This window comes from Molothrus ater, chromosome 6 (genome assembly GCF_012460135.2).
Source record: "Molothrus ater isolate BHLD 08-10-18 breed brown headed cowbird chromosome 6, BPBGC_Mater_1.1, whole genome shotgun sequence".
Lineage (NCBI taxonomy): Eukaryota > Metazoa > Chordata > Aves > Passeriformes > Icteridae > Molothrus > Molothrus ater.
In genome coordinates, this window is record NC_050483.2 from 26,586,722 (window position 1) to 26,610,532 (window position 23,811).

The 23,811-nt window shown below is 38.9% G+C and overlaps 1 protein-coding gene across 1 annotated transcript in view; it reads left to right on the top strand.

Annotated features, from left to right (window-relative positions):
- The window catches only part of STARD9 (StAR related lipid transfer domain containing 9), a 96,758-nt gene that overhangs the window by 29,695 nt on the left and 43,252 nt on the right, over positions 1-23,811 (top strand). Inside the window, exons 4-13 of the mRNA XM_036383811.2 lie at positions 10,276-10,392; positions 12,199-12,231; positions 12,315-12,376; positions 12,843-12,955; positions 18,069-18,138; positions 20,351-20,423; positions 21,289-21,356; positions 22,325-22,422; positions 22,639-22,839; positions 23,238-23,335. Coding sequence (XP_036239704.1) covers positions 10,276-10,392; positions 12,199-12,231; positions 12,315-12,376; positions 12,843-12,955; positions 18,069-18,138; positions 20,351-20,423; positions 21,289-21,356; positions 22,325-22,422; positions 22,639-22,839; positions 23,238-23,335 — 933 coding nt within the window. The remainder of the gene's footprint in view (positions 1-10,275; positions 10,393-12,198; positions 12,232-12,314; positions 12,377-12,842; positions 12,956-18,068; positions 18,139-20,350; positions 20,424-21,288; positions 21,357-22,324; positions 22,423-22,638; positions 22,840-23,237; positions 23,336-23,811) is intronic.

Below are 23,811 nucleotides of genomic sequence, written 5' to 3' on the forward strand. Positions count from 1 at the left end.
TTATTTTATTCAGCAATAAAATGGCAGGAATATAAAGCTACCACTCATCCTAATCAGAATCCAATATTCTCCCTCCAGTTCCCCCCAGAAAAACAATAGATTTGTCAAATATTCTCTGTGTCTTTCCCTAGTGTTTTTATTCTATGGTTTCTCCTAAATACCTTAAGCTTGAACTTTCATGCTGTTAAATTTAGTGTGTGTCTGTACATTACAACACAGAGCAGACAGTTTTTCCACTGGAAGAAAAATTACACCTGATAAGAAGAACAAAGAGACCGTTGTTGTCTGTCACAGGGAGAATTAAAGCACAAAGGGATTTCAGGACACACAGGAAGTCTGTTGGCAGAGCCAAGAACAGAACTGTCTCTTAGGTTCTGCTGCAAATGCCTCTGCCAGGGCCCAAGCTGCTTGAGCTGGAGAGAAGCCGTCCCTTTCACAGCTCTGCTTCCGGTCGGACTGGGAAAAAGAAACTGAAAAGGCAGGATAGAGAGAAGGAAAAGAAATAATCCTGGTTGTGAAGCTGTGGCCTCTTGTTAAGAGAGAAAAAACGTTCCCAAACTAACCAACCAATCCTTCCCCCCTTCCGCTTTATCCCATTCAAAGCAAGGAGTAATGTTGCTGAAGTAATCCAAATGTCACAGTGGAGGGTTCTGTGCAACTGATCAGCATAATGTGCTTCCCTGTGCTTGTGCCTTCTCTGCCCATGTACAGAAAGCCCTTCGGCTGACATTTGTGTAATATTTGTTAAGACAAAACACATGCAGAAAAAGCCTTGCATTATTGCAACAACCTCCTAGATTTGTTTTTAGATATTCCTTCCTTGCATTCTCTTTCTGCCTTTTTATTTTAATTAATCTTGAGGGTTTTGTAAAGATTGTGGGACAAAGGCTTTCATTATTTTGGCAGGAATTGCTTAGTTCTGTATAATTCTATTTAATGATTTTTTTTTTACTTATATCTGAGTCCTGGCAGCTACATTTGAGATATAGCAGTAATTTAATTAAACATGATTTAGTTGTAACCCAAACAGCAACAGCTTGAGGTGGACAAGACTCTGGAAGGAAAACACACCAAATATGAGATGCAGCGTGTCTGTAATTCATAGTGGAGACTGTGGCAAACAGATACTGCAGGACTGAGCCTCTCAGACTTCATGCAGTTACTCAAACTGCCCTGACCGATTGGCTGAGTGTGATTTTGTGGGTGTAGTAAATAAGAGCACCTTTTTATTACTTAATTCATTTTGTAGCTGTGTCTGCTGCAGTTATATTGATACTCTGAAGCTTTCTATCTACTGATGATGAAGTTTTCCCTTATCTTGCTTGCATGACAAATCTTTAATGAAAATCAGGCTGTCAAGTTTTTTCAACCTTTGTAAAGTCACTTGTCGGTTCTGTGGTCAAAAGTAGCTTTTGACTGTGTGTCTTGCTTCAGTTGAGTCTTTTCCACTTTCATTAAACTGGAGTAGTTTAAAGGCAATTTTTAAATTGTGATGTGAAAGAAGATAATTGTCTTTTGATTTTGGTCCCGGTTATTAGCTGTGGGAATTTATCTTAGTATTCTAATTTTAGCCTAATGTTTTTCAGTAAAACTGGATTGCTTTTGGTGAGTTGTCAATGTTGATGCTTGTGGACTATGCCATAATAAGTAGCAATTTTATTTATTCAGAAATCCTTTTATATTCTTTTTTTTGCCTTTACCAAATAAACCAATCAATTACCAAATTAATCTCTTGAAATTTCTGAGATTTCCAAGTTGGGTTTGTCAGTATCCTAATGTTACTATCACACATTTCAGACACTGGCAAATAAGAAAATACATGCTGTCTAAATAAGACTCAATAAACTATTCTATTAACTTGTTGCTCCTAAAAGTTGTAGCTTCCTCCTTCTGCTTTCTCTTCCCCTTTCCTCTACTTCAGTCAAAGTTGGTCCTTGCTTGTTCATTGTTCTCAAAGCAAAATGAGCAAAATGCAAGTCTTATTTTCCAGAAGTTACTTAGGGGAAAAAAGCCCTGAGTGCCAGAAAATGCTTATTTATCAATATTGATCCCTTACATTTGCAAACTTGGCATTACATGCTGTACCTGAAAGTTTACTGGATTTTTTTTTTTCATGTGACTCTGAGACTTGGCTTGAGTGATTTGGAAAAACATTCAATTTCCCAAATTATTAAACTCCAAAGCATAACAGTCAATTTACTGTCATTTAAAACTATTGATTTTTTTTTCTCCTTGCAATCCAGGTTCTGATTGGATTAAGAAAGGAAAGTTCTATGCTCAGGAAATTTATATTGCCAAACCTTAATTTCTGACAGAATGACCCCATTATCTTCAAAATGAAAGCATTTATTAGTCTAAGAGGAATACTCTCATAGAATAGAGAGCCCCTTCCACTTAAAATGTAAAATATCTATTTGTTGTCATCAGCTGTGCTAGGTGTGTATCTATTCAATGCATACTAATTCAAAGAAAAGACAAAGGTACTGACATTAACTGAGCCTTGTGTTACAAAGTCAGTAGCATTAGTTTGAGCCTCATGCATTAGAGAACAGTTTAATTGTCTCTAACCTTTTGGAAGAACAAAAGAAAAACTGACAGTCAACACACTTGTGTCTGTCTTAGTGTGTGTCACAGAGAGGTTATAGACTGAAGGGATTATCCACAGGCCATTGGTCTGATAATAACTAAGGAGTCAAAGAATATAAAAGAAGACAAGTCTTTATTATATGCACAGGCAGTTGGGAGAAATGGAACACACTTAAACTTTTTTTCAAAAATAAATAAGCCTTTTTAAAAAGAAGAATTTGAAAACAAAAGGCTTTACACTTTTAATATCTGAGCAAAAAATTCAGTGTAAACTAAAGTCCCAAATGATTACTATTAATAAAATAAATCTGAAAATTCTTTCACTTTTGGTGAGTAACTCCATGCCATATTTTACTTCTTAGCAGTAGAACAAAATATATTTCAGAAAAAAATAGTCATCTGTCTGCTAATGCAGATACTTATAGACAGACATGGAGGTCTAGTGTGATAAATTGTGATACAATCTTAGGCTAATAAATAAGGTATTTTTCAGTGTCTTGAAAATTCATTATTTAAGAAAGACATAAAAAACCCACTATAAATTCTGGCACTTAAGCAAGCAAAGGAGAGCTGGGAGAAGATTTCTGATTCTGCTGTCCAAATGGGAAAGAATCAGAACAGATTATTGCTCTTATAAATCTCCTGGTAGCGAAAAAGATTGTTATGGTTATTACTCACAAATCTAATTGCAAAACATGTTTGCAATTTCTAAAAAGGAAGAGTTTTACTACTTTAGTATTATGAAACTCACTTTATAAAAGTTCATGCAAAGTGGAGAAGAAATGTCTTTTTTCACTTGGTCATCACTGTTTCTTAGGAGAGGTGGTATCCTTCTTTGAATCTCCCAGACTCCTTCAATTTTCTAATCTTTTGGTAAGACAAGGTGCATTTCAAATTGGTAGTCCTCATATATCATTTTAAAAATGGACTTTGTGGAAAGGTTAAAATACTCAAGCATTCTTGAAGAAGCAACCCAAAACCATATCTCACTTTGTTCTACCAAATTTTATTTTGTTTTAATTGAGTAATAAATCCTGATGTTCTTGTCAGGGGTGACCTGATATAAACTGCAGTTTTTTGGAGTGGATTTACTTTGTCGTCCATGCTGATTTCAGTTTATACTTCTGTCATGGTTTGACACTGGCACAATGCCAGTGCCCCCATGAAGATACCTTCTCCCTGGTTTCTGCTGTGAGATGTGACCAGGAATAAGCAAAGCAGGCTCCTACTTAGGGAAAAAGAACCAGAACTTTATTAACTATTCTACAACTACAGATAAAAAGGAACACACACACAGGGAAAATGAAAACTTCACAAGTGCATTTCCTCCTCCCCCCACCAAATTTCCAACACAATACATTTGTTCCTCAAATCACCAACTCTCAGTCCAGCACCACCTTTTAGACAATCAATCCTCAGTTCATCAAGAGGAGAGGAGTCCTTCTTGTACCATGGGCTTCCCCTGGAAACACAGCTGAAGCCTCGTGTGTTTCTGTGTCACTCGTGGCACCGCCCGGAGTACATCTGCCGTCGTGACTTCTTCCTTTCCATGTCCAGTGCTCTCACCACTGAATACGGACCAAAACTGCTTCTAGGGTTGTCTTTTAAGGATGCTCTGTCCTGATCCAAAAAAGGCACAGTCTCTCCTTTGGGACACCTGTCCCCACAATCTCTCCTTTGGGACACCTGTCCCCCCCATATTTTTTCACCCCCTGGGGCCGAGGGGCACCAACACTGAACCCTCTTGGTCCTGAGGCCATTGCCTCCCCCTAGAATGCAGTCTCTGTATCACAAGGAACATGGTTCTGTCCATGGCTATACAAAAAGAGTCCAGCAAAAGCCACTCCATCATCTCTTCCCACTAGGATTCTTCTCTATTCTTCTACTATCTCTCACTCGCCCAGACCTCTCTCACACTGGCCCATTTCTTCCTCATCTTCCACTCTATCTTCTAGGAAAAGTCAATGATCTGTAAAGTTCTCATTCTCCAAAAAGGGGTTAAAAGCTCCTACAAGCGGCCGGCTGAACCCCCCCCTCTTCTCCATCCCAGCCGTGCTGCCGGCGCAGGCCCATGTTTATCAAGCTTCAAGGTTACAGTCCCAGGCAGCGGCTCTCTCTCTCTCTCTCTCTGTGTCTCTCAGGGGGGGCTGCCCGATGGCTCCCAGTGTCTCTCTCTTTCTCTCTCTTCCACCCTTCCACCCCGGGGCTCAGGCCTACCTCTCTCGGCCACATGGCTTTCCCCTCCCCCTGCCCAGCCAGCAGCTGGGCCGGGGCAGAGACCCGAACTCTTTCCCGCCGGAAACCCAAGAGGACCCTCCCAGGGGAGAGCTCTGCTTTTAACTCCGTGTTCTCAGAGGCGTGTCCATGTCTCAATGGTCAGGTTAAATGCCAATATTAAAGTCTGAATATCCATTGGCCAAAAACACAGCATCTCAAAAAACACATTTCCTGTCAAACCACCACATTCCACCCTTCGCCTCTGAGAACACACTTTCTAAAATTATTAACAAAATTACAAAACACTTCAACACTTCTACAAAACAAGAAAACCTTCATCCCCAGATTTTACTATGCATCTACCTTAACTCAATACATGCTTTGTTCTTATTCTTCTTTGGTCCCATCTCACAGCTTTACTCACAACTTTATCTTATCACTCCCCCAAAATTCGATTTCCCGGTCAGGGAACCAAAAATGTCATGGTTTGACACTGGCACAATGCCAGTGCCCCCATGAAGATACCTTCTCCCTGGTTTCTGCTGTGAGATGTGACCAGGAATAAGCAAAGCAGGCTCCTACTTAGGGAAAAAGAACCAGAACTTTATTAACTATTCTACAACTACAGATAAAAAGGAACACACACACAGGGAAAATGAAAACTTCACAAGTGCATTTCCTCCTCCCCCCACCAAATTTCCAACACAATACATTTGTTCCTCAAATCACCAACTCTCAGTCCAGCACCACCTTTTAGACAATCAATCCTCAGTTCATCAAGAGGAGAGGAGTCCTTCTTGTACCATGGGCTTCCCCTGGAAACACAGCTGAAGCCTCGTGTGTTTCTGTGTCACTCGTGGCACCGCCCGGAGTACATCTGCCGTCGTGACTTCTTCCTTTCCATGTCCAGTGCTCTCACCACTGAATACGGACCAAAACTGCTTCTAGGGTTGTCTTTTAAGGATGCTCTGTCCTGATCCAAAAAAGGCACAGTCTCTCCTTTGGGACACCTGTCCCCACAATCTCTCCTTTGGGACACCTGTCCCCCCCATATTTTTTCACCCCCTGGGGCCGAGGGGCACCAACACTGAACCCTCTTGGTCCTGAGGCCATTGCCTCCCCCTAGAATGCAGTCTCTGTATCACAAGGAACATGGTTCTGTCCATGGCTATACAAAAAGAGTCCAGCAAAAGCCACTCCATCATCTCTTCCCACTAGGATTCTTCTCTATTCTTCTACTATCTCTCACTCGCCCAGACCTCTCTCACACTGGCCCATTTCTTCCTCATCTTCCACTCTATCTTCTAGGAAAAGTCAATGATCTGTAAAGTTCTCATTCTCCAAAAAGGGGTTAAAAGCTCCTACAAGCGGCCGGCTGAACCCCCCCCTCTTCTCCATCCCAGCCGTGCTGCCGGCGCAGGCCCATGTTTATCAAGCTTCAAGGTTACAGTCCCAGGCAGCGGCTCTCTCTCTCTCTCTCTCTGTGTCTCTCAGGGGGGGCTGCCCGATGGCTCCCAGTGTCTCTCTCTTTCTCTCTCTTCCACCCTTCCACCCCGGGGCTCAGGCCTACCTCTCTCGGCCACATGGCTTTCCCCTCCCCCTGCCCAGCCAGCAGCTGGGCCGGGGGAGAGACCCGAACTCTTTCCCGCCGGAAACCCAAGAGGACCCTCCCAGGGGAGAGCTCTGCTTTTAACTCCGTGTTCTCAGAGGCGTGTCCATGTCTCAATGGTCAGGTTAAATGCCAATATTAAAGTCTGAATATCCATTGGCCAAAAACACAGCATCTCAAAAAACACATTTCCTGTCAAACCACCACAACTTCATAATTTTTGATTTCCAAAACAATTTCAGAGATTTTTTGCAGAGTGGCACATTCATTTAACCTCTAATACATTTCTATTTCAAAAGAAATAAATAGTCAGTCTTTTTAGTATTCAGTTTTAAATAGGATTAACTCAAAGGTGATAATTCAAGACTTTTCTTAATACCTTCTCTTAACTTTTTCAGAAAGACAGGTTTTTTTTTTTTCCACTGTTAGGACTGTTGACAAGTGATAAACTGTAGAATATTTCACAGATGACCATGGGATATGGACCACATACAGCTGGGCAAGTGCAGGGAACAGACATGGCAAAGGCAGTCAGGGCTTTGTTGAAGGGCTCATTCTTGCCTGGAACAAAGTGAACAGTGCCAGTCACGCAGAGCAGCCATGCAGGGAAGACAGAGCTGTCTCAGCCAGCTGAGTGTATTCTCTGCAGGAAACCATATCCAACTCATGTTCCTTGAAAAGCCTCGTCTTCCTGGAGTTTCATTTCAAATGTGAGACTTGGAAGGCTCCCAGAAAAATCTTCTTTTCCCTGCAATCCCCTCTTCATGATCAGCAAAATCTGTGATTCAATCTATTGTATCATGAAATATGTTAGTATATATGCCCAGAAATTAATTAGAGGATTTTTTGTATAAACTGCAGCTGTTATTGCTGATGGGTGTTTGGACTAATGCCTCTGATATTAGAAAAAGCTTTAAATTCATTTACTCTCCTCCCTTTTTATATGTAATAAATAAATTCATTGCTGTGCTTCACTTCTTCATTTTTTCTGCAGTACACCAAAACAAAGAGGCTTTTCTGACTAAATTGAGGCTTTATTCAATTAAATTAATTGTAATTTATCCTCACAGAAGGAGAGAGAGTAATTTACTAGAAAAAACAAAAACAAAACAGTACAAATCAGCTTTTAATAGAAGTTCAGCAAATATTTTTTTTTAAATTCTGATGCATCACCATCCTAGGGTTATGTCGCTGCTTTTAGAATATCTAGTTTTGCTTGTACTATATGTCTTCTCTCAAGGCCTAATTAAGAAAGGTCTGATTTGAAACATATTTCAATTAAAGCATCTGAGTAAACATTTGTGTTTAATACAGAGTAAATGTAACAGCTTGAACTGAGACTGTGGAGTAAGAGGCTCTTCTTCCAGAGTATCCAAGATACTCCTAGAGAGGGGGCATGCCCACTAATTTGCACAGTTGGCTTAAATTACTATGGATGTTCTAGAATCTCAAGGAGTGTTATGAACACTAATGAGAACATCCCACAATCTTCTAATAATGATAGCATTATTCCTACTTTATCTATAGGAAAACTGAACCATGAAAATGTTAAATGAGTTGCACAACATCATACAAAACAGCATAAGAAGTAAAATGCTGCTGTTCTAAAACACCAGCTTCATTGTCCAGATGACATTGATTAGTGTTGCTATCCTGAAAGACAGCCACCTGAGAAGATTTCATTTTATTATACTTAGATCAGTTACTAACTCTCAAAGATCCATTGTGAACCTTAAAGAAAGGAGGACAGCACTTAATGAGGAGACTATCACTGAATCAAGATACTTCTCTAGGCTGCATTTATCCCTGTTGTAAGAGGTTCTACCACGTGAAGTGTGGTTTCTAAATTGATATGGAGTCCAGCTGCTTTTAGTACAAAGAGCCATGCAAAATTCCTGAATTTATTCAATGTTGATACTCTGAAATGGGCACAGTATTGCCTTGCTCCCCTTACTTCAAGGTAATTCATCCTGTAATTTCTTAGTCCTTTATACTGCTTGATGCCAATCCTCTGTCAGTCTTCAGAACTAGCTCTTGCCATCTTCAACTTAGATCAGATTCTTTCCTCCTGCCCCTTATATTCACATTCCCAGCTACTGATTTCTTTGAGGTGCTAACATAGGAGGAACTTTCTCCTTTGGACTTAAGTGTCCTGTCTTAGAGATGTCCTGCAAGTTTTATGTGCTAACCCGGTAGAGAAGAGATCCTAGTGGTGCTTCTACTGAGGGAAAATTCGGTGTTCACTGGAGAATTGACATGAGAATAACTTTCCCTAGACCCTGAGCCCTTTTAAGCTCTCTGCAGGGCTTGTACTTGCCTGATAGCCCAATTTGCTGTTCACAAGCAAATGTGTGTGTGTTCAGAAGTGCCCCTGCTCTGAATTCCTTGACCATCAGCTTAGAATCTACTCCTAATTAATATTCCTTACCTTAATATTCCTCACCTTAAACATTCCTTGGTGAGTTTTACACAGCCCTGTAGACCCCACTCAAATATCCCAAATTCTCCTGTTTATTTTTTTTCCCTCCAGATTGTTGACTGTGAAGTCCAGGTTGGCCCCCTCCAAAGCTCTGCTTCATTTTCTTAATGGCGTCCAGTAGCAATTGGAGAGTTTGTCTCTATATTATTTTAATCCTTTTTCTATAACATTTGTATCCCTGTGTTTTGTTCATGGCTTTCTCTGTATGCTTTGAATGGAAAAGTTTCTTGAGCTGATAATCCTAGTGAAGCAGATGCTCTGACATGCCACATACCTTTACAAATACAAGCAGGGATAGTCAAATTTTGACAAATAGAAATGTTATTGATTCTTCAGCTGGAAATTAGCATCTTGTTTGAGTTTAAATATGATCTAGTTTGAGTTTAAATGTGACCTGAAAACTGAAGTCTCAGGAGAGGATTTTCAATCTGCTTTCTGAGTAGTTTAGGTAAAGTAGTGATATCAATGATTTTTTTTTCCTGTTGATTTTTGTATCAGTTTTAGTGCATTTATCTGTCCATTGGAGAAGCAAAGTACTTGGCAGTGGATGAGATTTCACAGCATGAAACACTGAAACCCTATATATCTCTCAATAGATACTCAATAGATACAGCTTTCTATGTGAACAGCAAAACCATTAATGCCTGTAACGTCTCTTTTTCAAGGCCAAAGTGGGCAGAGGGGGAAAGTAGGAGGACAAACTGGTCAGAACTTCCTGTATGGATAGTTTGGCAGTGTTGGCCCAACTTTAGCAGCAACAGCAGGACCAGTGCAAGCTTTGGAAGTCCTGAGAGGCTGGCAAGGATTTGGTGGTAACAGGTCCTGACTCTATAATACAATGAGCAGAAAAAGACACATCACTGTGTGTTTGGTGGGAAGAGAAGATAAAAGCATGTGGCCTCTGGTGGTGTCACTTACTGACCAGATGGGCCAGGTAGAAATATTTCTTGGCTGAAATCTGCATGCAGGTTTGACTTTGCTTTGCTTCTGATCTGTAATTTTGATGCTGAGTTTATCTAATTGCATAAAAGAGCCTTGATCATGCCTTTCAGTCACATTTATGATGAGAACTGTAAACACTCAGGGTAGGAAAGATCCTCAAGAATTCACATAGTCTGAATATAAAATAAGAGATAGCAGGCAGGGAAGCACTTAAACACTACTGCTCCTTGTCAGCAGTGTGCTTGGCATACCAGTGTCTTAAGGAAGATCTAACAAGTGAGTGCTGAACACGCAACATTGAGTCTGATAACATAGAGAGACAAATGTGTGAAGATTCTTGTTCCCATGGAGTTATTAAAGGAGCAAGATCTGCAAGTAATGAAGAGTGTTTGCAGGGAGACAAACTGTTCATGCACTGTTTTATTTCTCTTGGTCTTTTCAGGTGTTCCAGGACCTTGGCACTTCTGTGTTGTCTGGTGCATTTAGAGGATACAACATCTGCCTCTTGGCATATGGACAGACAGGTTCAGGAAAAACTTACACAATGATGGGAACACCTGTGAGTTACACTATTCATTTTAAACTTGGGGTTGAGGGCAGGATGTCTAGCAGAAACATTGCTTCATTTTAAACAGTGGTTGTGGTACTTGATGAGCAGAATGCTTACACGTGTTTTATCTGGTTTTAACTTATAAAATGTGAGCCTTTACATTTAGGTAAAAAATGGAGTATCAGGTAAAAATATTAGAAAGTGTGGTATAGTTTAAATATTTATTACTAGATCATCATGTTCTTCTTACTACATATGAATCTTATCACAGAGTTAGAGGACAAAAAAAAACCACCTCAATACCCCGGAATAGTACTGTATTTTAGAAACTGTAACCCAAGATAATGCAAAGTATTCATTTCTATGTGATATTTTGGCAAGCTGGCCTATGCTGAGATTAAATTGCTTTCACAAATAAAATTAGATACAATTCACAGTAATGGTTTTGTAACAGGCTTGATTATTACTTGTAATATTGACCTGTGGAAAGTAATACTTCCCTTCCAGTTTTGACACTCATTTGAATGGAATTTACAGAAGCTGTTACATTCTAAATTTGCACCAGGCACCACCTAAAGTGCATTTTAATCTTGCTATTCAGATTGATGGAGTCAGTTGATGATTTCCTGATTTTGCCACAACAGAAGGCAATTTGATTTTTATTCATGAATATTCTTAGCTGTTCGTGAAACATACTGCTAAAAAGAAAAAAAAATTAATAGTTTGCATAAGTAGACCAGTATTTTCTACATCCCTGGGATTCAATTTTTAAGGTGAAGTAAGGGCAAAATGTGTTTAAACCCCAAAGATAGGAGGCCTGTTCTAACATAGTTTGTTCTTTTGATGAGAGTTTGGATTTTTAAAATTTTATTTTCTCAATAGACATCAGCAATAAGGTTTAGTTACATTATTACCAGATTTTTTCAAGGAAATTTCTGGATCTTGTGTTTCTAAGAGATTTCTTGCTTTAAAACTAATTTCTTTCTCCAATGCAATACTGCTTTGGGCTGATCTTTAATAACATGTATTCTCTGTGAAACAATGTTCCACTGTTTGGTATAAACAGAACTTTTGTCCATAGTGGTCCGCTTGGTGAACCTGGACTTTCTTCTTTTAAAGAACACAGTTTCAAGTGTGCTTTCTTTCAAGGCTTTCAAAAAAGCCTTTCAAGCCATTCAGCAAGCAGAATCCACTTAAGCCCTGATGTCTTTCCCAAGGTGTGTTGGCACTGCTAAAGTGTGAGCAATCATATCATAAGGAGAGTTCATCGCGCAAAACCACTCTGTTACCTCAGTGCTGTGTAGACTGGGCAAAATTTACATCACCTAGTCTGGGTATTGTTAGCAGCTCCATATCCTGTTCTCTCTGAGACACAAAATTTATAAATCTAGAATATAAAGATGTTCTAAGGCTCCTCAGTGATACCATGGCATGAAGAAATAAAACTAGGATAAGGAAATCCCAAAAATATTAATGAGCAATCAAGGTAGCTTCAGTGTTGGCCTGGCTTCATCTCGTCTGCAACACCTCTGACATAGACATGTCCAATATCATTACATCAAACAGCTTTTGGATTTAACCCAAGCCCCTATACTTCTCATCAATGCTGTGTACATTGCTCTAAAATTTACTTTTGGTATAATTAGTGATGCTGTTCTGAAACTACACTGCGTGGCTGTTTGTGTTGTAATCCAATAGTCATTACTGTACTATGATTCTGTCCTTTTCTTAAAACTTAGCTTTTGTTTAAAAATAGATTTTGCATGTGTTAGGAAATATATTATTTAATTTTTTTTTTCTGTTTATTATTTGAAGGCATCCATTGGGCTGACACCTCGTATATGTGAGGTATTTTTTTTTCTTCATTTGAATTTAAGCAGTAATATTTTCTTAATGTATTTTAAATTGACATAAACTTCTCATTTGTGAAGGGCCTCTTTTCTAGGAAGGATGATTACTCAGACCAGATGGCATCATGCAGGGTAAAGGTCAGGTAAGTGTGTTACTGTTTTGGACAACAATATGAAGGCTTTTAACAGCATACTCACGTGATTGAACAAAGTAAAGACTAGTTTCTTTTGTTTCTGTTTTCTTAGATTATAGTAGTTTTGGAATGAGGGGGAAAACACAGAGGAATGATGAGGAAGTACTGGGTTTAGTTTTCCATCTAAGTATAGTTCTTTGGATGCTGTCTGTTCACTTTTGTATAAACAGCTGAAATAGGAATGCAGTGAAAATTTTCTTGCTCTGTTTAACTCCTAAATTGAGCCATAATCCTACATTCTGGTCTTATTCATTGTTCCCTTGGACCTTATAAAGCATTGTGTTTGGAAATCTGGGGATTTGAGCCCACCAGTGCAAAAAATCTATGTAAGAGTCTGTTACACAGTCTAAATATACAGTTACTCCTTTTGTTTTGTTTTTAGCTGAGTGAATTTAGCTTTCCTTTTTCTTTTCAGTTTTCTTGAAATCTATAATGAGCGTGTCCGAGACCTGTTAAAGCAGTCAGACCAAAAGAAGCCTTACACCCTTCGAGTTCGAGAGCACCCTGAAACAGGACCATATGTCCAAGGTGAGAGTGGCCTTCTCAGTTAGCAGCACAACTGCAGGTGGATGTGTCCCAGGCGTGTTTCTCTCTTTGCATGTATTCCTGCAATGGTCATAACTGCCTCTGCCCTTCAAGGGTTACTTTTCTCAAATGTAGTTCTTGTTGTATAATCACTGAAAGCTTTGTCTCCATTATCCTACTGGCTGGATGTCCTGCACTGTCTGCCTTTCCAGCCGTATTATTTTTCTTCCTTTTATTTTAAAGAAATATTAACTTAATCAAGAAGTCTACCAACATTAGCTCTAAATGTGTTCTCCAGACCAGCCTAAGGTCCCTTCATACCTGTTTCATACCTTGGCAGCAGAATATATATTAAAAAATAAAAGTAGATAAGTAGATAAATTTAACTGTTTGATGTTGCAGGGCAGGCCGTGAGAAGCAATGAAAATCTCACCCAAGTGAAAACCTAATAAGCTTGATTTTCAATTGTCAACTTTTTCAGTTGTCTTTCTTACTTTAATTCTTGCCTTCTCTCTCATTTTTTTTTTCTACTTCCATTTTATTTTCAGTTTTGATTGTTGCTTTTACCCCAAGGTCTCATACAGCTTTAAATTGCAGTTTGACCTTTGGTATTTCATGAATTGATTCGATACTGGTGTAAAGTTTGCCAGCTACATTTCCGTGTATCTGACCAACAGCTGACAAAACTCACATCTCAAAACCAGTGCAAAATCATACAAAGATTTACAGTGGACATCAGAAGGAAGAATGTCTTCCAAGCTGGGGGTTTGTTTAGAAAGTAAATGCATACATTTCCTTTTCTTCTTGCCTTATATCCAGTGGGCAGAATTCCAGAGTAGCCTCTGGTATCACTGCCTCTGCAACTGCTTGGCTTGCCATCAAGTGAACAGTAATACCTAGGGTAGTACACAAAATGCCTGTCACATAGGATGTTATGGATCCTGTCACATCAGAGCAAATACTGATTGGTCCTGCCTTCTAAATAGAGTCCTTGTCTCTGTTTAGTGGATTTCTCTTGCTCTCCCTGACTGATTTTTCTCCCTGTTTTTCTTTATTACGGCATTACTCATCATATGGTTATCCTTCCTTCAGAGATTAAGGGAAGATGTGACAATAGATAGAGTGACTTGACTGTGTGATTGGATGGAGCCTGATTGAATGGAGCCCAGCTCTGACACCTTGGGCACCTGCTCTATTGGTCATAGTGCATCTAACAAGCCACGGTTATTACCAATTCCTGCTCTCAAAATTTGAAATCAGCACTTGCAAAGTGTTGAACTTGCCTGGTCCTGTACACAAGGGTCTATCAGACATTCTGGTTGTTTCAGCTGTGCTTTCCCAGCACATCAGCCTCCTGTTTTAAGAAGACTTGGAAAATAATAGATTAATTGATGGTCTCATTAATATGGCAAACATAATTCTTTGAAAAGTAAATTCATAGACATTTGGCTTTTATTGAGGGCTTTCCAAGATTCTCTTTCTACCTGCTTGTAACTTTCTTTTAGCAGCTGCTCATTCAGCATGCAAGAAAGGGTCTTTAAACTGCTTCCTTCCTTGGCAATTTCCATCTCTTTTCTCAGGCCTTATATCTCCAGTGATTCCTTGGCTGCATATAATGGAGTTTCCCTGTTTTAAAAGAAAATAAAGTTATAACTTCTGCTAATGGGGTGGCTTGCCTTTTGTCACTGTTTTGTCTTCATCTGGAATCTTCCAGGCCAATTCTGTCACTTCTTTTTAAATTCTATTGTGGCTTTTGTTGTTGTTGTTGTTATTGTGGAGTTCATTTCAGGGGTTGGTTGGTTGTTTCTATTGTGCTTTTTTTATTTACCCATTTTGCATAAGGATTTTATTCTTGGATGCAACTGAAATTTTTGACTGGAACAATTTTATGCTAGAGTTCTGAAATATGCCAATAAAGTTCCCAGTTGATTAGATTTTGTAAACTAAGAGAAGAGATAATGGCAAAAGATTAGTCTAAATAATATTTGCTGCTTTTGACTACAGTTGTAAATTTAGTTTAGATTATTCACTCCCTCTGTATATTATGACAGCCTCAAAAAATAATTGTGTTAATGCCTGTAAGAAAAAAAAAAATATTTTCAATGGTAATTGTGATTCATGTTTTTCTTAAAAAAACTGATCACATGCATGAAAAATGAAATAATTTCTCTGCTGAAGACAGCATGGGGTGCAATTGGATGCTGTTGTGAGACCATGTGAACTGAAGTAATTTCAGGCTGATGAGCCAGTGGCAGCAGAGTTCTTTTATTTTAGATTTGTGTATACAATATATATTAATAAATTTGCCTATGCAGTTTATGCAATTGAGAACTGTGACAGTTTGCTTTACTTGAGACAGCCCTAGTGTTGTTGAGGAGAGGGACTAATGAAATGTGATGGAACTACATTCATTAGCTCACATCAAAAATAAGCTGCAGTGACTTAAATGCAAGTTTGAAGTATAGGTAGCTTGATTTCAGTAAGATTGAATTCAAGAAAGCCTCTTGTGAAGAGGTTCACAACACTGGTACAAAATTCCCTTCTCAAATGCACTAATGTATTGCTGCAATCAAAAATTGCTGAGCTCTGTAATGAGGGTTTTCTATGTGCTGAAGTAGACTTCGACAATTTTATATGTAGTCTCTCTGTCCAGGATCAGAGTGCAAGAATAAGATTTCAAATAACTAGACAGCTAAGACGAAAATTATCAGCAAGTTTACTAGGAGAGCTTGATTTGTGTTTCACTTCCAGGCAATTTACTGTATGGGAGAAATTAAATTGGTGAACATCAACAAAGCTCAGAAATTTTCCATTGTTTTCCATAGATCAACAAGTTAAGGACTAGCATCTGTATTTGCATTGCACTTCTTGCAAGCAATCAGCAATTTTAAGGTTTACGGACTCCTAGGAGGAACTCCTCAGTGTCCATTAGTTTTAGTTGTGTGTTTGGTGTCAATGACATCCAGAGTACAGTTAGCTGTGGATGAAGAGTAGAGAGAGGGGAAAATCAGAAAACTTTTTTCTTTTAAGGACACTTAGATGCCCTGGGCAATGCATTTTCCATTTGCAAGTCCAGTCAGAAAGTCCCAGCTCTGAGCATTAAGTATTTTAAATGTTTTCCAACCCATTGTTTTTCATGTAAAGGCTGAGAGATTGTAGCCTTTAAAATGCTGCAAGTGTTTCAATGCTTTGGATTGGAATCGTTTCAAACTTCTCCCTCACAGATGGTTGCACTGTTAAAGAATCAGCCCCTCTTAAATCAGGAAATGATGCAATCTATTTTATTACTCTGAGACAGATTTCTGGGGGAGATCCTATCTTACTCCAAGGCAGATTTCTAGACAAGAAAGTGGTTTTGATCTTTCTATGGGACTTCAAAATGACCTTTCTTTTTCTGGCAGCCAACAGAACACTTCATCATTTCTTTTCAAGCAGCATTTAAAATATTTCATTAACCTTATTAAAAAGCTAATTGTTTTAAACTCTCAGAAAGATTCACAATTACAGTGCTTAGGGAAATGTAGACAGGTAAGAATTTTTTCCATGCTTCTTTTTTATAACAGTATTTTTATTCAGTTAAATAAGACCATGAAAAGGGGTCTGGTAAAACAATATATGATAGTTTCCATATTCTGAGATTTGAAGATCCCAGTGCGTCTGGAAAAATAATGGGCCTCTTTCTCAAATGGAAAATGTGATGACTTCTGGAATTAATGTGTTGTAAAGAGACACGAGAGAGCAGAAGAAATACTTTTGTTTGAAAATCTTCCTATACTTTTTGTGTGTGCGAATGTTCATGAATGCACACTGCAGTTAGGGGTTTTTTTTTTAGGTGTGGGTTATCCAAAAATCTTTTTTTTTTCTTTATATGGATCAGTTATTAAAGAACTAAAGTTAAATCTCTTCTTTGTCTTAGGTTTTACTTTCATTTAGAATTAAGCAAGCTGTTATCATGAAAGGATAGACTCAAACAATATCAAAAATACCTATTTCATTCTGGTTGAATTTCATATTAATCTTGACTTATATTTGAACCGTAGACAAATTATTTGATCCAAATAAATCAATATTTTCTTCAGTACTTTCCCTTCACCCATACTTTCATGGTCTGTAGTAAAACAAATCTAAATCTGTGGAGGGGGAGGAAGTTGCCCTGGATTCCAGCTGTGAGATAAAACATTCTGCACAGGCATGTTTCGCTAGCTGTGGTATGACAAAGACTTGCTTCACAGCTCAGGTGTTTTTTAAGGAGTCACTGCAGTACAAATGATAAATAATCCTTGGTGACATATTGGAGGCATATTAAACTGGATTTATGGGGAATCCAAGCCGTTGAGGATGATTGTGTGCATGTGCTGGAATTCCCATTCTGCCCGGGGCTGGCAGCACAGCAGCATACCGCCCTCCACTGGGCCCCTCCTGGCCATGACCGGCCCTCCACACGGCAGGCTCTCAGTGTGGGAGTCCTTTCCCTTCCTTAGAGCGTTTTCCTCGCCTTAAAAATCAGATTTAAAAAACAAACAAGTAAAAACCAGCCAAAAACAAACTGAAAGGAGAAGACAAGAAAAGGCCAGATGATTCATATCATTATTCAGGGAGATCCTTCAAAAAGCCCTCTTAGGGGAAAAGTGCATGAAGATCCCCAAGTGCAAGCTAAAGCCTATTTAATAAAGTGGTGAATATTCACAGGGGGTCATTCCTAGTTGAGTTAGTTGCATGAGCAGAGCCATTATCCTGAGCAGTGGCCAAAATCTTTTTTACAGGGTCTGTACCCAAACAGAAGCAGTGACATAGCTGAAAATTTATTATGGATTTATACTGTTTTTTAAGTACCATTGTTGTGCAGATGAAAAAGTTCTGATCTGTGAAAGTATGAGGTACTTTTTTATACTAATGTCACTGCATCAGAAAGATGAACTAGAATTTTTTACATAATTTTTTTTAAAATTAAATAGTTGTGTTTTTTAATAAAATTTACTCTAGTCCAGAGACTACTTGTACAACCGACTGCCATCTCAGCAGAACATTCTTATTCTCCTGATGTTGGGTAAATTGTTGGATGAACTGAATGAAACTGAGAAAGCTAAGTATTTAACTCTTCTTGAATCTTTGGCAGGTTTGACTCAGCATTTAGTTACAGACTACAAGCAAGTTGTAAAACTTCTAGAAGAAGGAATAGCTAAAAGGTATTTTACATAACAAACCAGCTCTATCTGTATTTAACTATTCTTTCACTGTATGTTCATTTCACTGATGTTTATTTTACTGACTGGGTTGGCAGTGCTTTGTGATGACAGGATGTCACATTTGGTGATCTGGTGATATGAGACACACATGAGACCTTACCTATCATCATATTGTCCAGAGCAAGAGCTACAAGCACTCATGAAGATCTTTCTTCAACACTGACCCTGTGCTGACTTACCCACAAAATTCCACCATCTGTCAGCGACAAAAAATGCAAGCCAAGAAAACATTTTGCTGTAAACAGACATCTGTTTTCCCCCTTCACTTGCTCAGGATACTTTAGACTGGATAGCTTTCAACTCCCTTTGTTGTATAATTCAGTGATTTAAAACTGCTGATAATGTAATGCATACTTATTTATTTTCTAGAAGTACTATGTTTACAATTATTTGGTTTTATTTCTATAAGTTCTTAGTCCAAATTGTGTGTTTGCTGTCAGTGAACTGTGGGGTTTGGAACACTGGTGAAGCCAATGATTTTGGCTTTCATTAGTTAAGACATTTTTTGTCAAGAAACCTTGAATATCTTTACAGGTGTAATTGGAGTAATGGAAAATAGTTATATTTGAAAGAATTGCCCAAATCCTAATCACAGTTCCAAAATTAATATTAAGTCTTATCATAGAGTAGTCAACATTTTAGAATAACAGTGATGCTGGGAAGTAAATAAAAACTAACCTGCATTATCACAAAAAACCCCATAGAATATATATCAGGAATAAGTTTTGCTGTTTCTGCTTGTAGCAATTAATAGATGCAGCTTTATGGTGAAAAAAAAGACTAAGTATAACAAAATTCCAGGTGAATACAGGGTTACATGTGTTGTGAGTAATTGAGATGTGAATTTGCTCTGTAACTACTTTGTGTATTGTTGGAGGTGAGGAGTACTAACACTTCCTCCTCCAAATCTTGGAGCACTATCTTTTTCTCTTTTACTTTATTATCTTTGGTGCTGTGCCCTTATATTCTCTGCCCACTGTAGGGCTGTTTTCTGTCTTCTGCCCTTTACCTAATCATTTGTCCCCCTCCAGCATCTGGAGACCAGTTCGCGTTCTCCTGCTGCCTCAGCTTTGGCTTGCTTTTAATCACGTTGTGCTCAGCTGCCTGTAGCTTTTGGCAGTGGCCACTCAGGACTGTGGAGGAGGTGTAGGAAGCAGAGAACACAGGGGAGGAGAGTCCTGGCTTTGCCCTGGTGCCCTGGGCACTCAGCAGCGCACACACAGCTGCAGTTCTCTGCTCTCTGGTGCAACTGCTCTCTGCAGTGGCTCTGACAGCTGGGCTGGTAACAAAAGCATGGTACCACAGTCCTTTTCTGCCCTACTAAAGTTACCTACTGTTGTTGAGGGCAGGCTTGGCAAAACTGATGATAAAGGCTGCACGTATAGCTGATACTCAAGGCAAGCTCAAAGGAGAAAAGTCTGTGTCCTTGCTTTTGCCCTGGACAAAATGCTGATTTCTTTGGGTTTTTCTAATTAAAACAACAATAAAGAAAGTAGAATTTCCAAAAGTTTGCACTACCGAGGCAGTGAGAGAATTCTACTGCTCCTTCTGTGAGCAGTTCCTGCTTGCCGGAGTGCCCTGGGTCAGAGCACAAGAGCCATCTGTCCATGTCAGAGTCACCAAGTGCCACACAGGGAATTACAGTGCTCATTTAGCACTCACATGGGTGGACTGCTTAGTCTCATTGGGCTCCTCTGGCAATGTAAAAGAGCTATACCAGGGTAAAGGAACCCCAGAAGTTGTCTATGAAGATTTTTGAATCCTTTGGAAATGCCAAGGGATAAAAATGGAGACAAATGGAGATGTGCTGGCTTGTGCACTCTGTATTGGGGATGAACTGTTTGATGCTGTTGCTGGCTGTACTTCTCTGCTGTGCTCCCTGCTTATGCCACACCTTCTACCTGTGCTGTAAGGCTGCTTTAAGGTATCTCCTCAGAGTGCTGCTGGTGGAAAAAAACCACCTCTGACTGATCCTCATTTTCCACCTTTCCGTGTTCTCTGCCAAATGCTCAGGGATCAGATCCAAGAATGCAGCCTGCCATATTCTCCAAGTTTCACATTTTTTCATATATCTGCTGTATTTGTTGATTTTGATTTTCCTGAATACAGGGAAGTAACCCTTTGTAATTGAATGGTTTGTTCTTCTTTCTAGAATCACAGCAGCTACACATATTCACAATGCCAGCAGCAGATCCCATGCTATCTTCACCATCCACTACACTCAGGTTAGCTAAAAATAACCCAACTTCCTCACTTCCAAAGCATTGCTCACTGTGCATTGTTTACTTGTCACTATTTTGTGCTGTTTGTAGTAATGGTGGAAACAGTTACTTATTTCCTTTGGATCACACTGCAGATGTGTTGAGTGTTTGTTGAAGCATTCTGTTCCTTTGTGCAAGCTTATAGTCAGAAGTGATGCCAAAACCTCACTTTTAAAAGAAATGTTTTCAGTTTCAATCAACCCTTTGAAATGCAATAGCCCCTCATATGGTGTGAAAATTATATGTGAATATGTTTGAGGTTATGTATTATCACACTTGTTTAGGATTCTTAATTGAAGTACAGCATTAGTTTATACCAAAATTTTGTATCTGTCCAGCTTTTTAGATGTGCTCATCTTTTTAGCATTTGGCATCCAGTACTCTCCCCGAGACAATGCAGCCTTTCTCTGGAGGAATTACATCCTTCCCTGGCAGGGAAGTCGTTCACTGATCCAATAGACCTTTTCTATCTCACACTCTTAACATCCTGTAATCACAGAACATTTTGGGATATTTTCCCTTACTTTCACAAAAGACCTTTGGAATACATTAGTGGAAAATAACTCTGCAAGGTCTACAAGAAAGCCTTTCACAGTCTCTAAGCAGTAAAGGTTTTTTTGAGAGGAAATTGGCATAAGAGGGTAGTTTCTCTATGGGGTGAGAAAGCTGTTGAGTTAGTGGTTTGAACATAGTCTGAGGGTCAAGGTCACAAACAAAGGCAGTGAGACAGTCAAATGTACAACTCAGCTTTAAACAAAAGAGCACATCAATTTTATTTTCATTAATTAATTAAGGGGAATAATCTTCCTTATTGATTTTTTTTCTTCAGGCTATATTGGAGAACAATCTTCCCTCTGAAATTGCAAGCAAGATCAACTTAGTGGATCTTGCAGGCAGGTAATAATATACTGAAGGGCAGAGAGATAATTTTCTCTGAAGATGCTGGCAGTACTGTCTTAAAAGATGAAGTTTAATATTTTAAAATTTCATCATCAACTAACAGAAAGCCTGACTTTCTTATAATGTAACAGGGAATATTAAGCTAATATTGTCTTTGTCAATACTTCTTCTGTACTTGGTATTGGTTTTCATTGGGGAAGGGAATTCCTGGCTACTCAGAACCAATACTGTGTTTTTGCATATATTTAAGGTAGTTCCATTCAGCTCTGTAGTCTTATTAAGTTGCTTTTCTGGTAGGTGTTGTTGGAATTACTAAATCTGTCCTTGAAAAGAGAGGGGCAAAAAGGAATGCATTCCTCATGACTGCCTGGCATGGGCAGGAGAAAATAGCTATATCTCACTGTCTATGTTGTTCATATTCCTAAAGTTCCTAAGTCTCTGATCTTTGTTGTGTATTTCAGTGAGGTACATGTGGTTGTGCTGGATGTGACAGAAAACAGAAAGATGGAAGTTGTGCTGAAGAATTATAGAACAGTTAGAGAAAAGGACTTTTGTTTTCTCAAGAACATAAATTACCATTCACGTATGGTCAGAGAAAGTGGCATTGAGGGAATATACAGACTTTTGTACTGAGCCAGGCTACCCTTGTGGAGATGTGAAATATATGTTGTTCTTTTAAATTCAGAACTACTCTGATTAGGTTGCCCAGTTCAGACTTGAGTTTATGTTTTGGTGGGTCCTTAACAGTGCATTGCACCAACAGCCTTTGCTCATGGTTGTTTGAATTTTCTGAAATAGAAGGCAATACGAAATATTTGAAGAATATGGGTTTTTTAATTGCAAAGTCATAATTTCTATTTTCTTGTATTGCTTGAAAATACATAATGTTTTCATATTGACTGTATGTTAATAATTAAGCATTTTTGTTTATTTTGCATGGTCTTTTTCACACTTGCTTGCTACAGTGAAAGAGCTGATCCCAGTTACTGTAAAGATAGAATTACCGAAGGTGCCAATATTAACAAGTCATTAGTTACACTTGGAATTGTCATATCCACTTTAGGTAAGCACATTAGTTCTTTATATTGAAGTGTAGCAATAAAAGCATACAACTCACTCACTGTGTGTTGAGTGTAAATGTTATTTGCATTTACATCAAAAAGCTCAACAGAACAGCTGTGTGGTGTCTTTATAAACTGTAATTGCATCTAAGAAAATTAAGTAGCCATGACAGAAGAAAATAACTCCTTTCCTGAGCTCTGTGGTACTTCTCCCTCAGCACAAAATTCTCAGATGTTCAGCAGCTGCCAGAGCATTAACACCCTCACAAGTGAAGGGGAGAGCAGCCATGTGGAGAGCCCTCCCTCCGGCGGCGGCAGCGGGAGCAGACGGCCGGCTTACATCCCCTACCGTGACTCCATCCTCACCTGGCTGCTGAAGGACAGCCTGGGGGGCAACTCCAAAACCATTATGATTGCCAGTGAGTTTGGTTCCTATGAATTGTTTCACATTGTGCACCACACTGTGCCTTTAATATAAACCTCTACTGCAGTGAGAAGACAGCTGTAACACTTAGAGTCTGTCCTTGCAAAGATTTTCATAAATACCTCACAGAATACTCAAGGAAATGAAAATGCATGCTGATTGTGCATGAAATTATGTTTAAGAGTCTTACCAAGGTGATAGCTTCGATTTTAGGTGATTCATTCTGTTATAAATACAGTCTGGAGAAGACATTCTCTGTGAGCTGAATGAAATAATCCTAGGGTTATTTTTTTTAATCTTTTAAAGGAGCAAGACTGAAAAAAAAAACCTTTTTGAAAAATGATGGGTTAAGCTGAATATTTTTTAAAATTGTGTAATTTGTTTTCTCTCTAGCTATCTCACCTGCCAGCTCCAGCTACAATGAGACCATGAGTACCTTGAGATATGCTGCGAATGCCAAAAATATTATTAACAAGCCCAGAGTAAATGAGGTGAGGCCTTGAGTTCTGCCTAAGGTAGCCTATTCAGTCATAATTTGTCTCCTCTCAGTACACAAAATAATGAACCCCTTAAATACATGGGAGTAATTTTGGCCACAGAACCCGAGCTTCATTCATTGCCTGTTCTAGGAATGAGCTCTGACTTTATGACAGATTCATTTTTTTATGTAGAGGTCCTTCACAGGCTGCACAAGGTAAAAGATGGCAGAGTATTAAGGAGAGAGTCAGGTGCTGCATTGGAGGCCTGAATTCTATTGCTGCCCCTACTATCCCATTCTTGTTCAATCCTAGACGTTCAGATGCTTAAGGCAAATTTTCAGTGTGTGCTTTTTTCTCATTTCCCATCCTTACACTCAGTCCACATTTATCAAATGTGAAAAACATAAACTCTCAATCAAAGACATAGTGTTAAAACAGATTGGACGTTTTAGATACTATACTCATAAGAACCAGCATTAAAAATAATT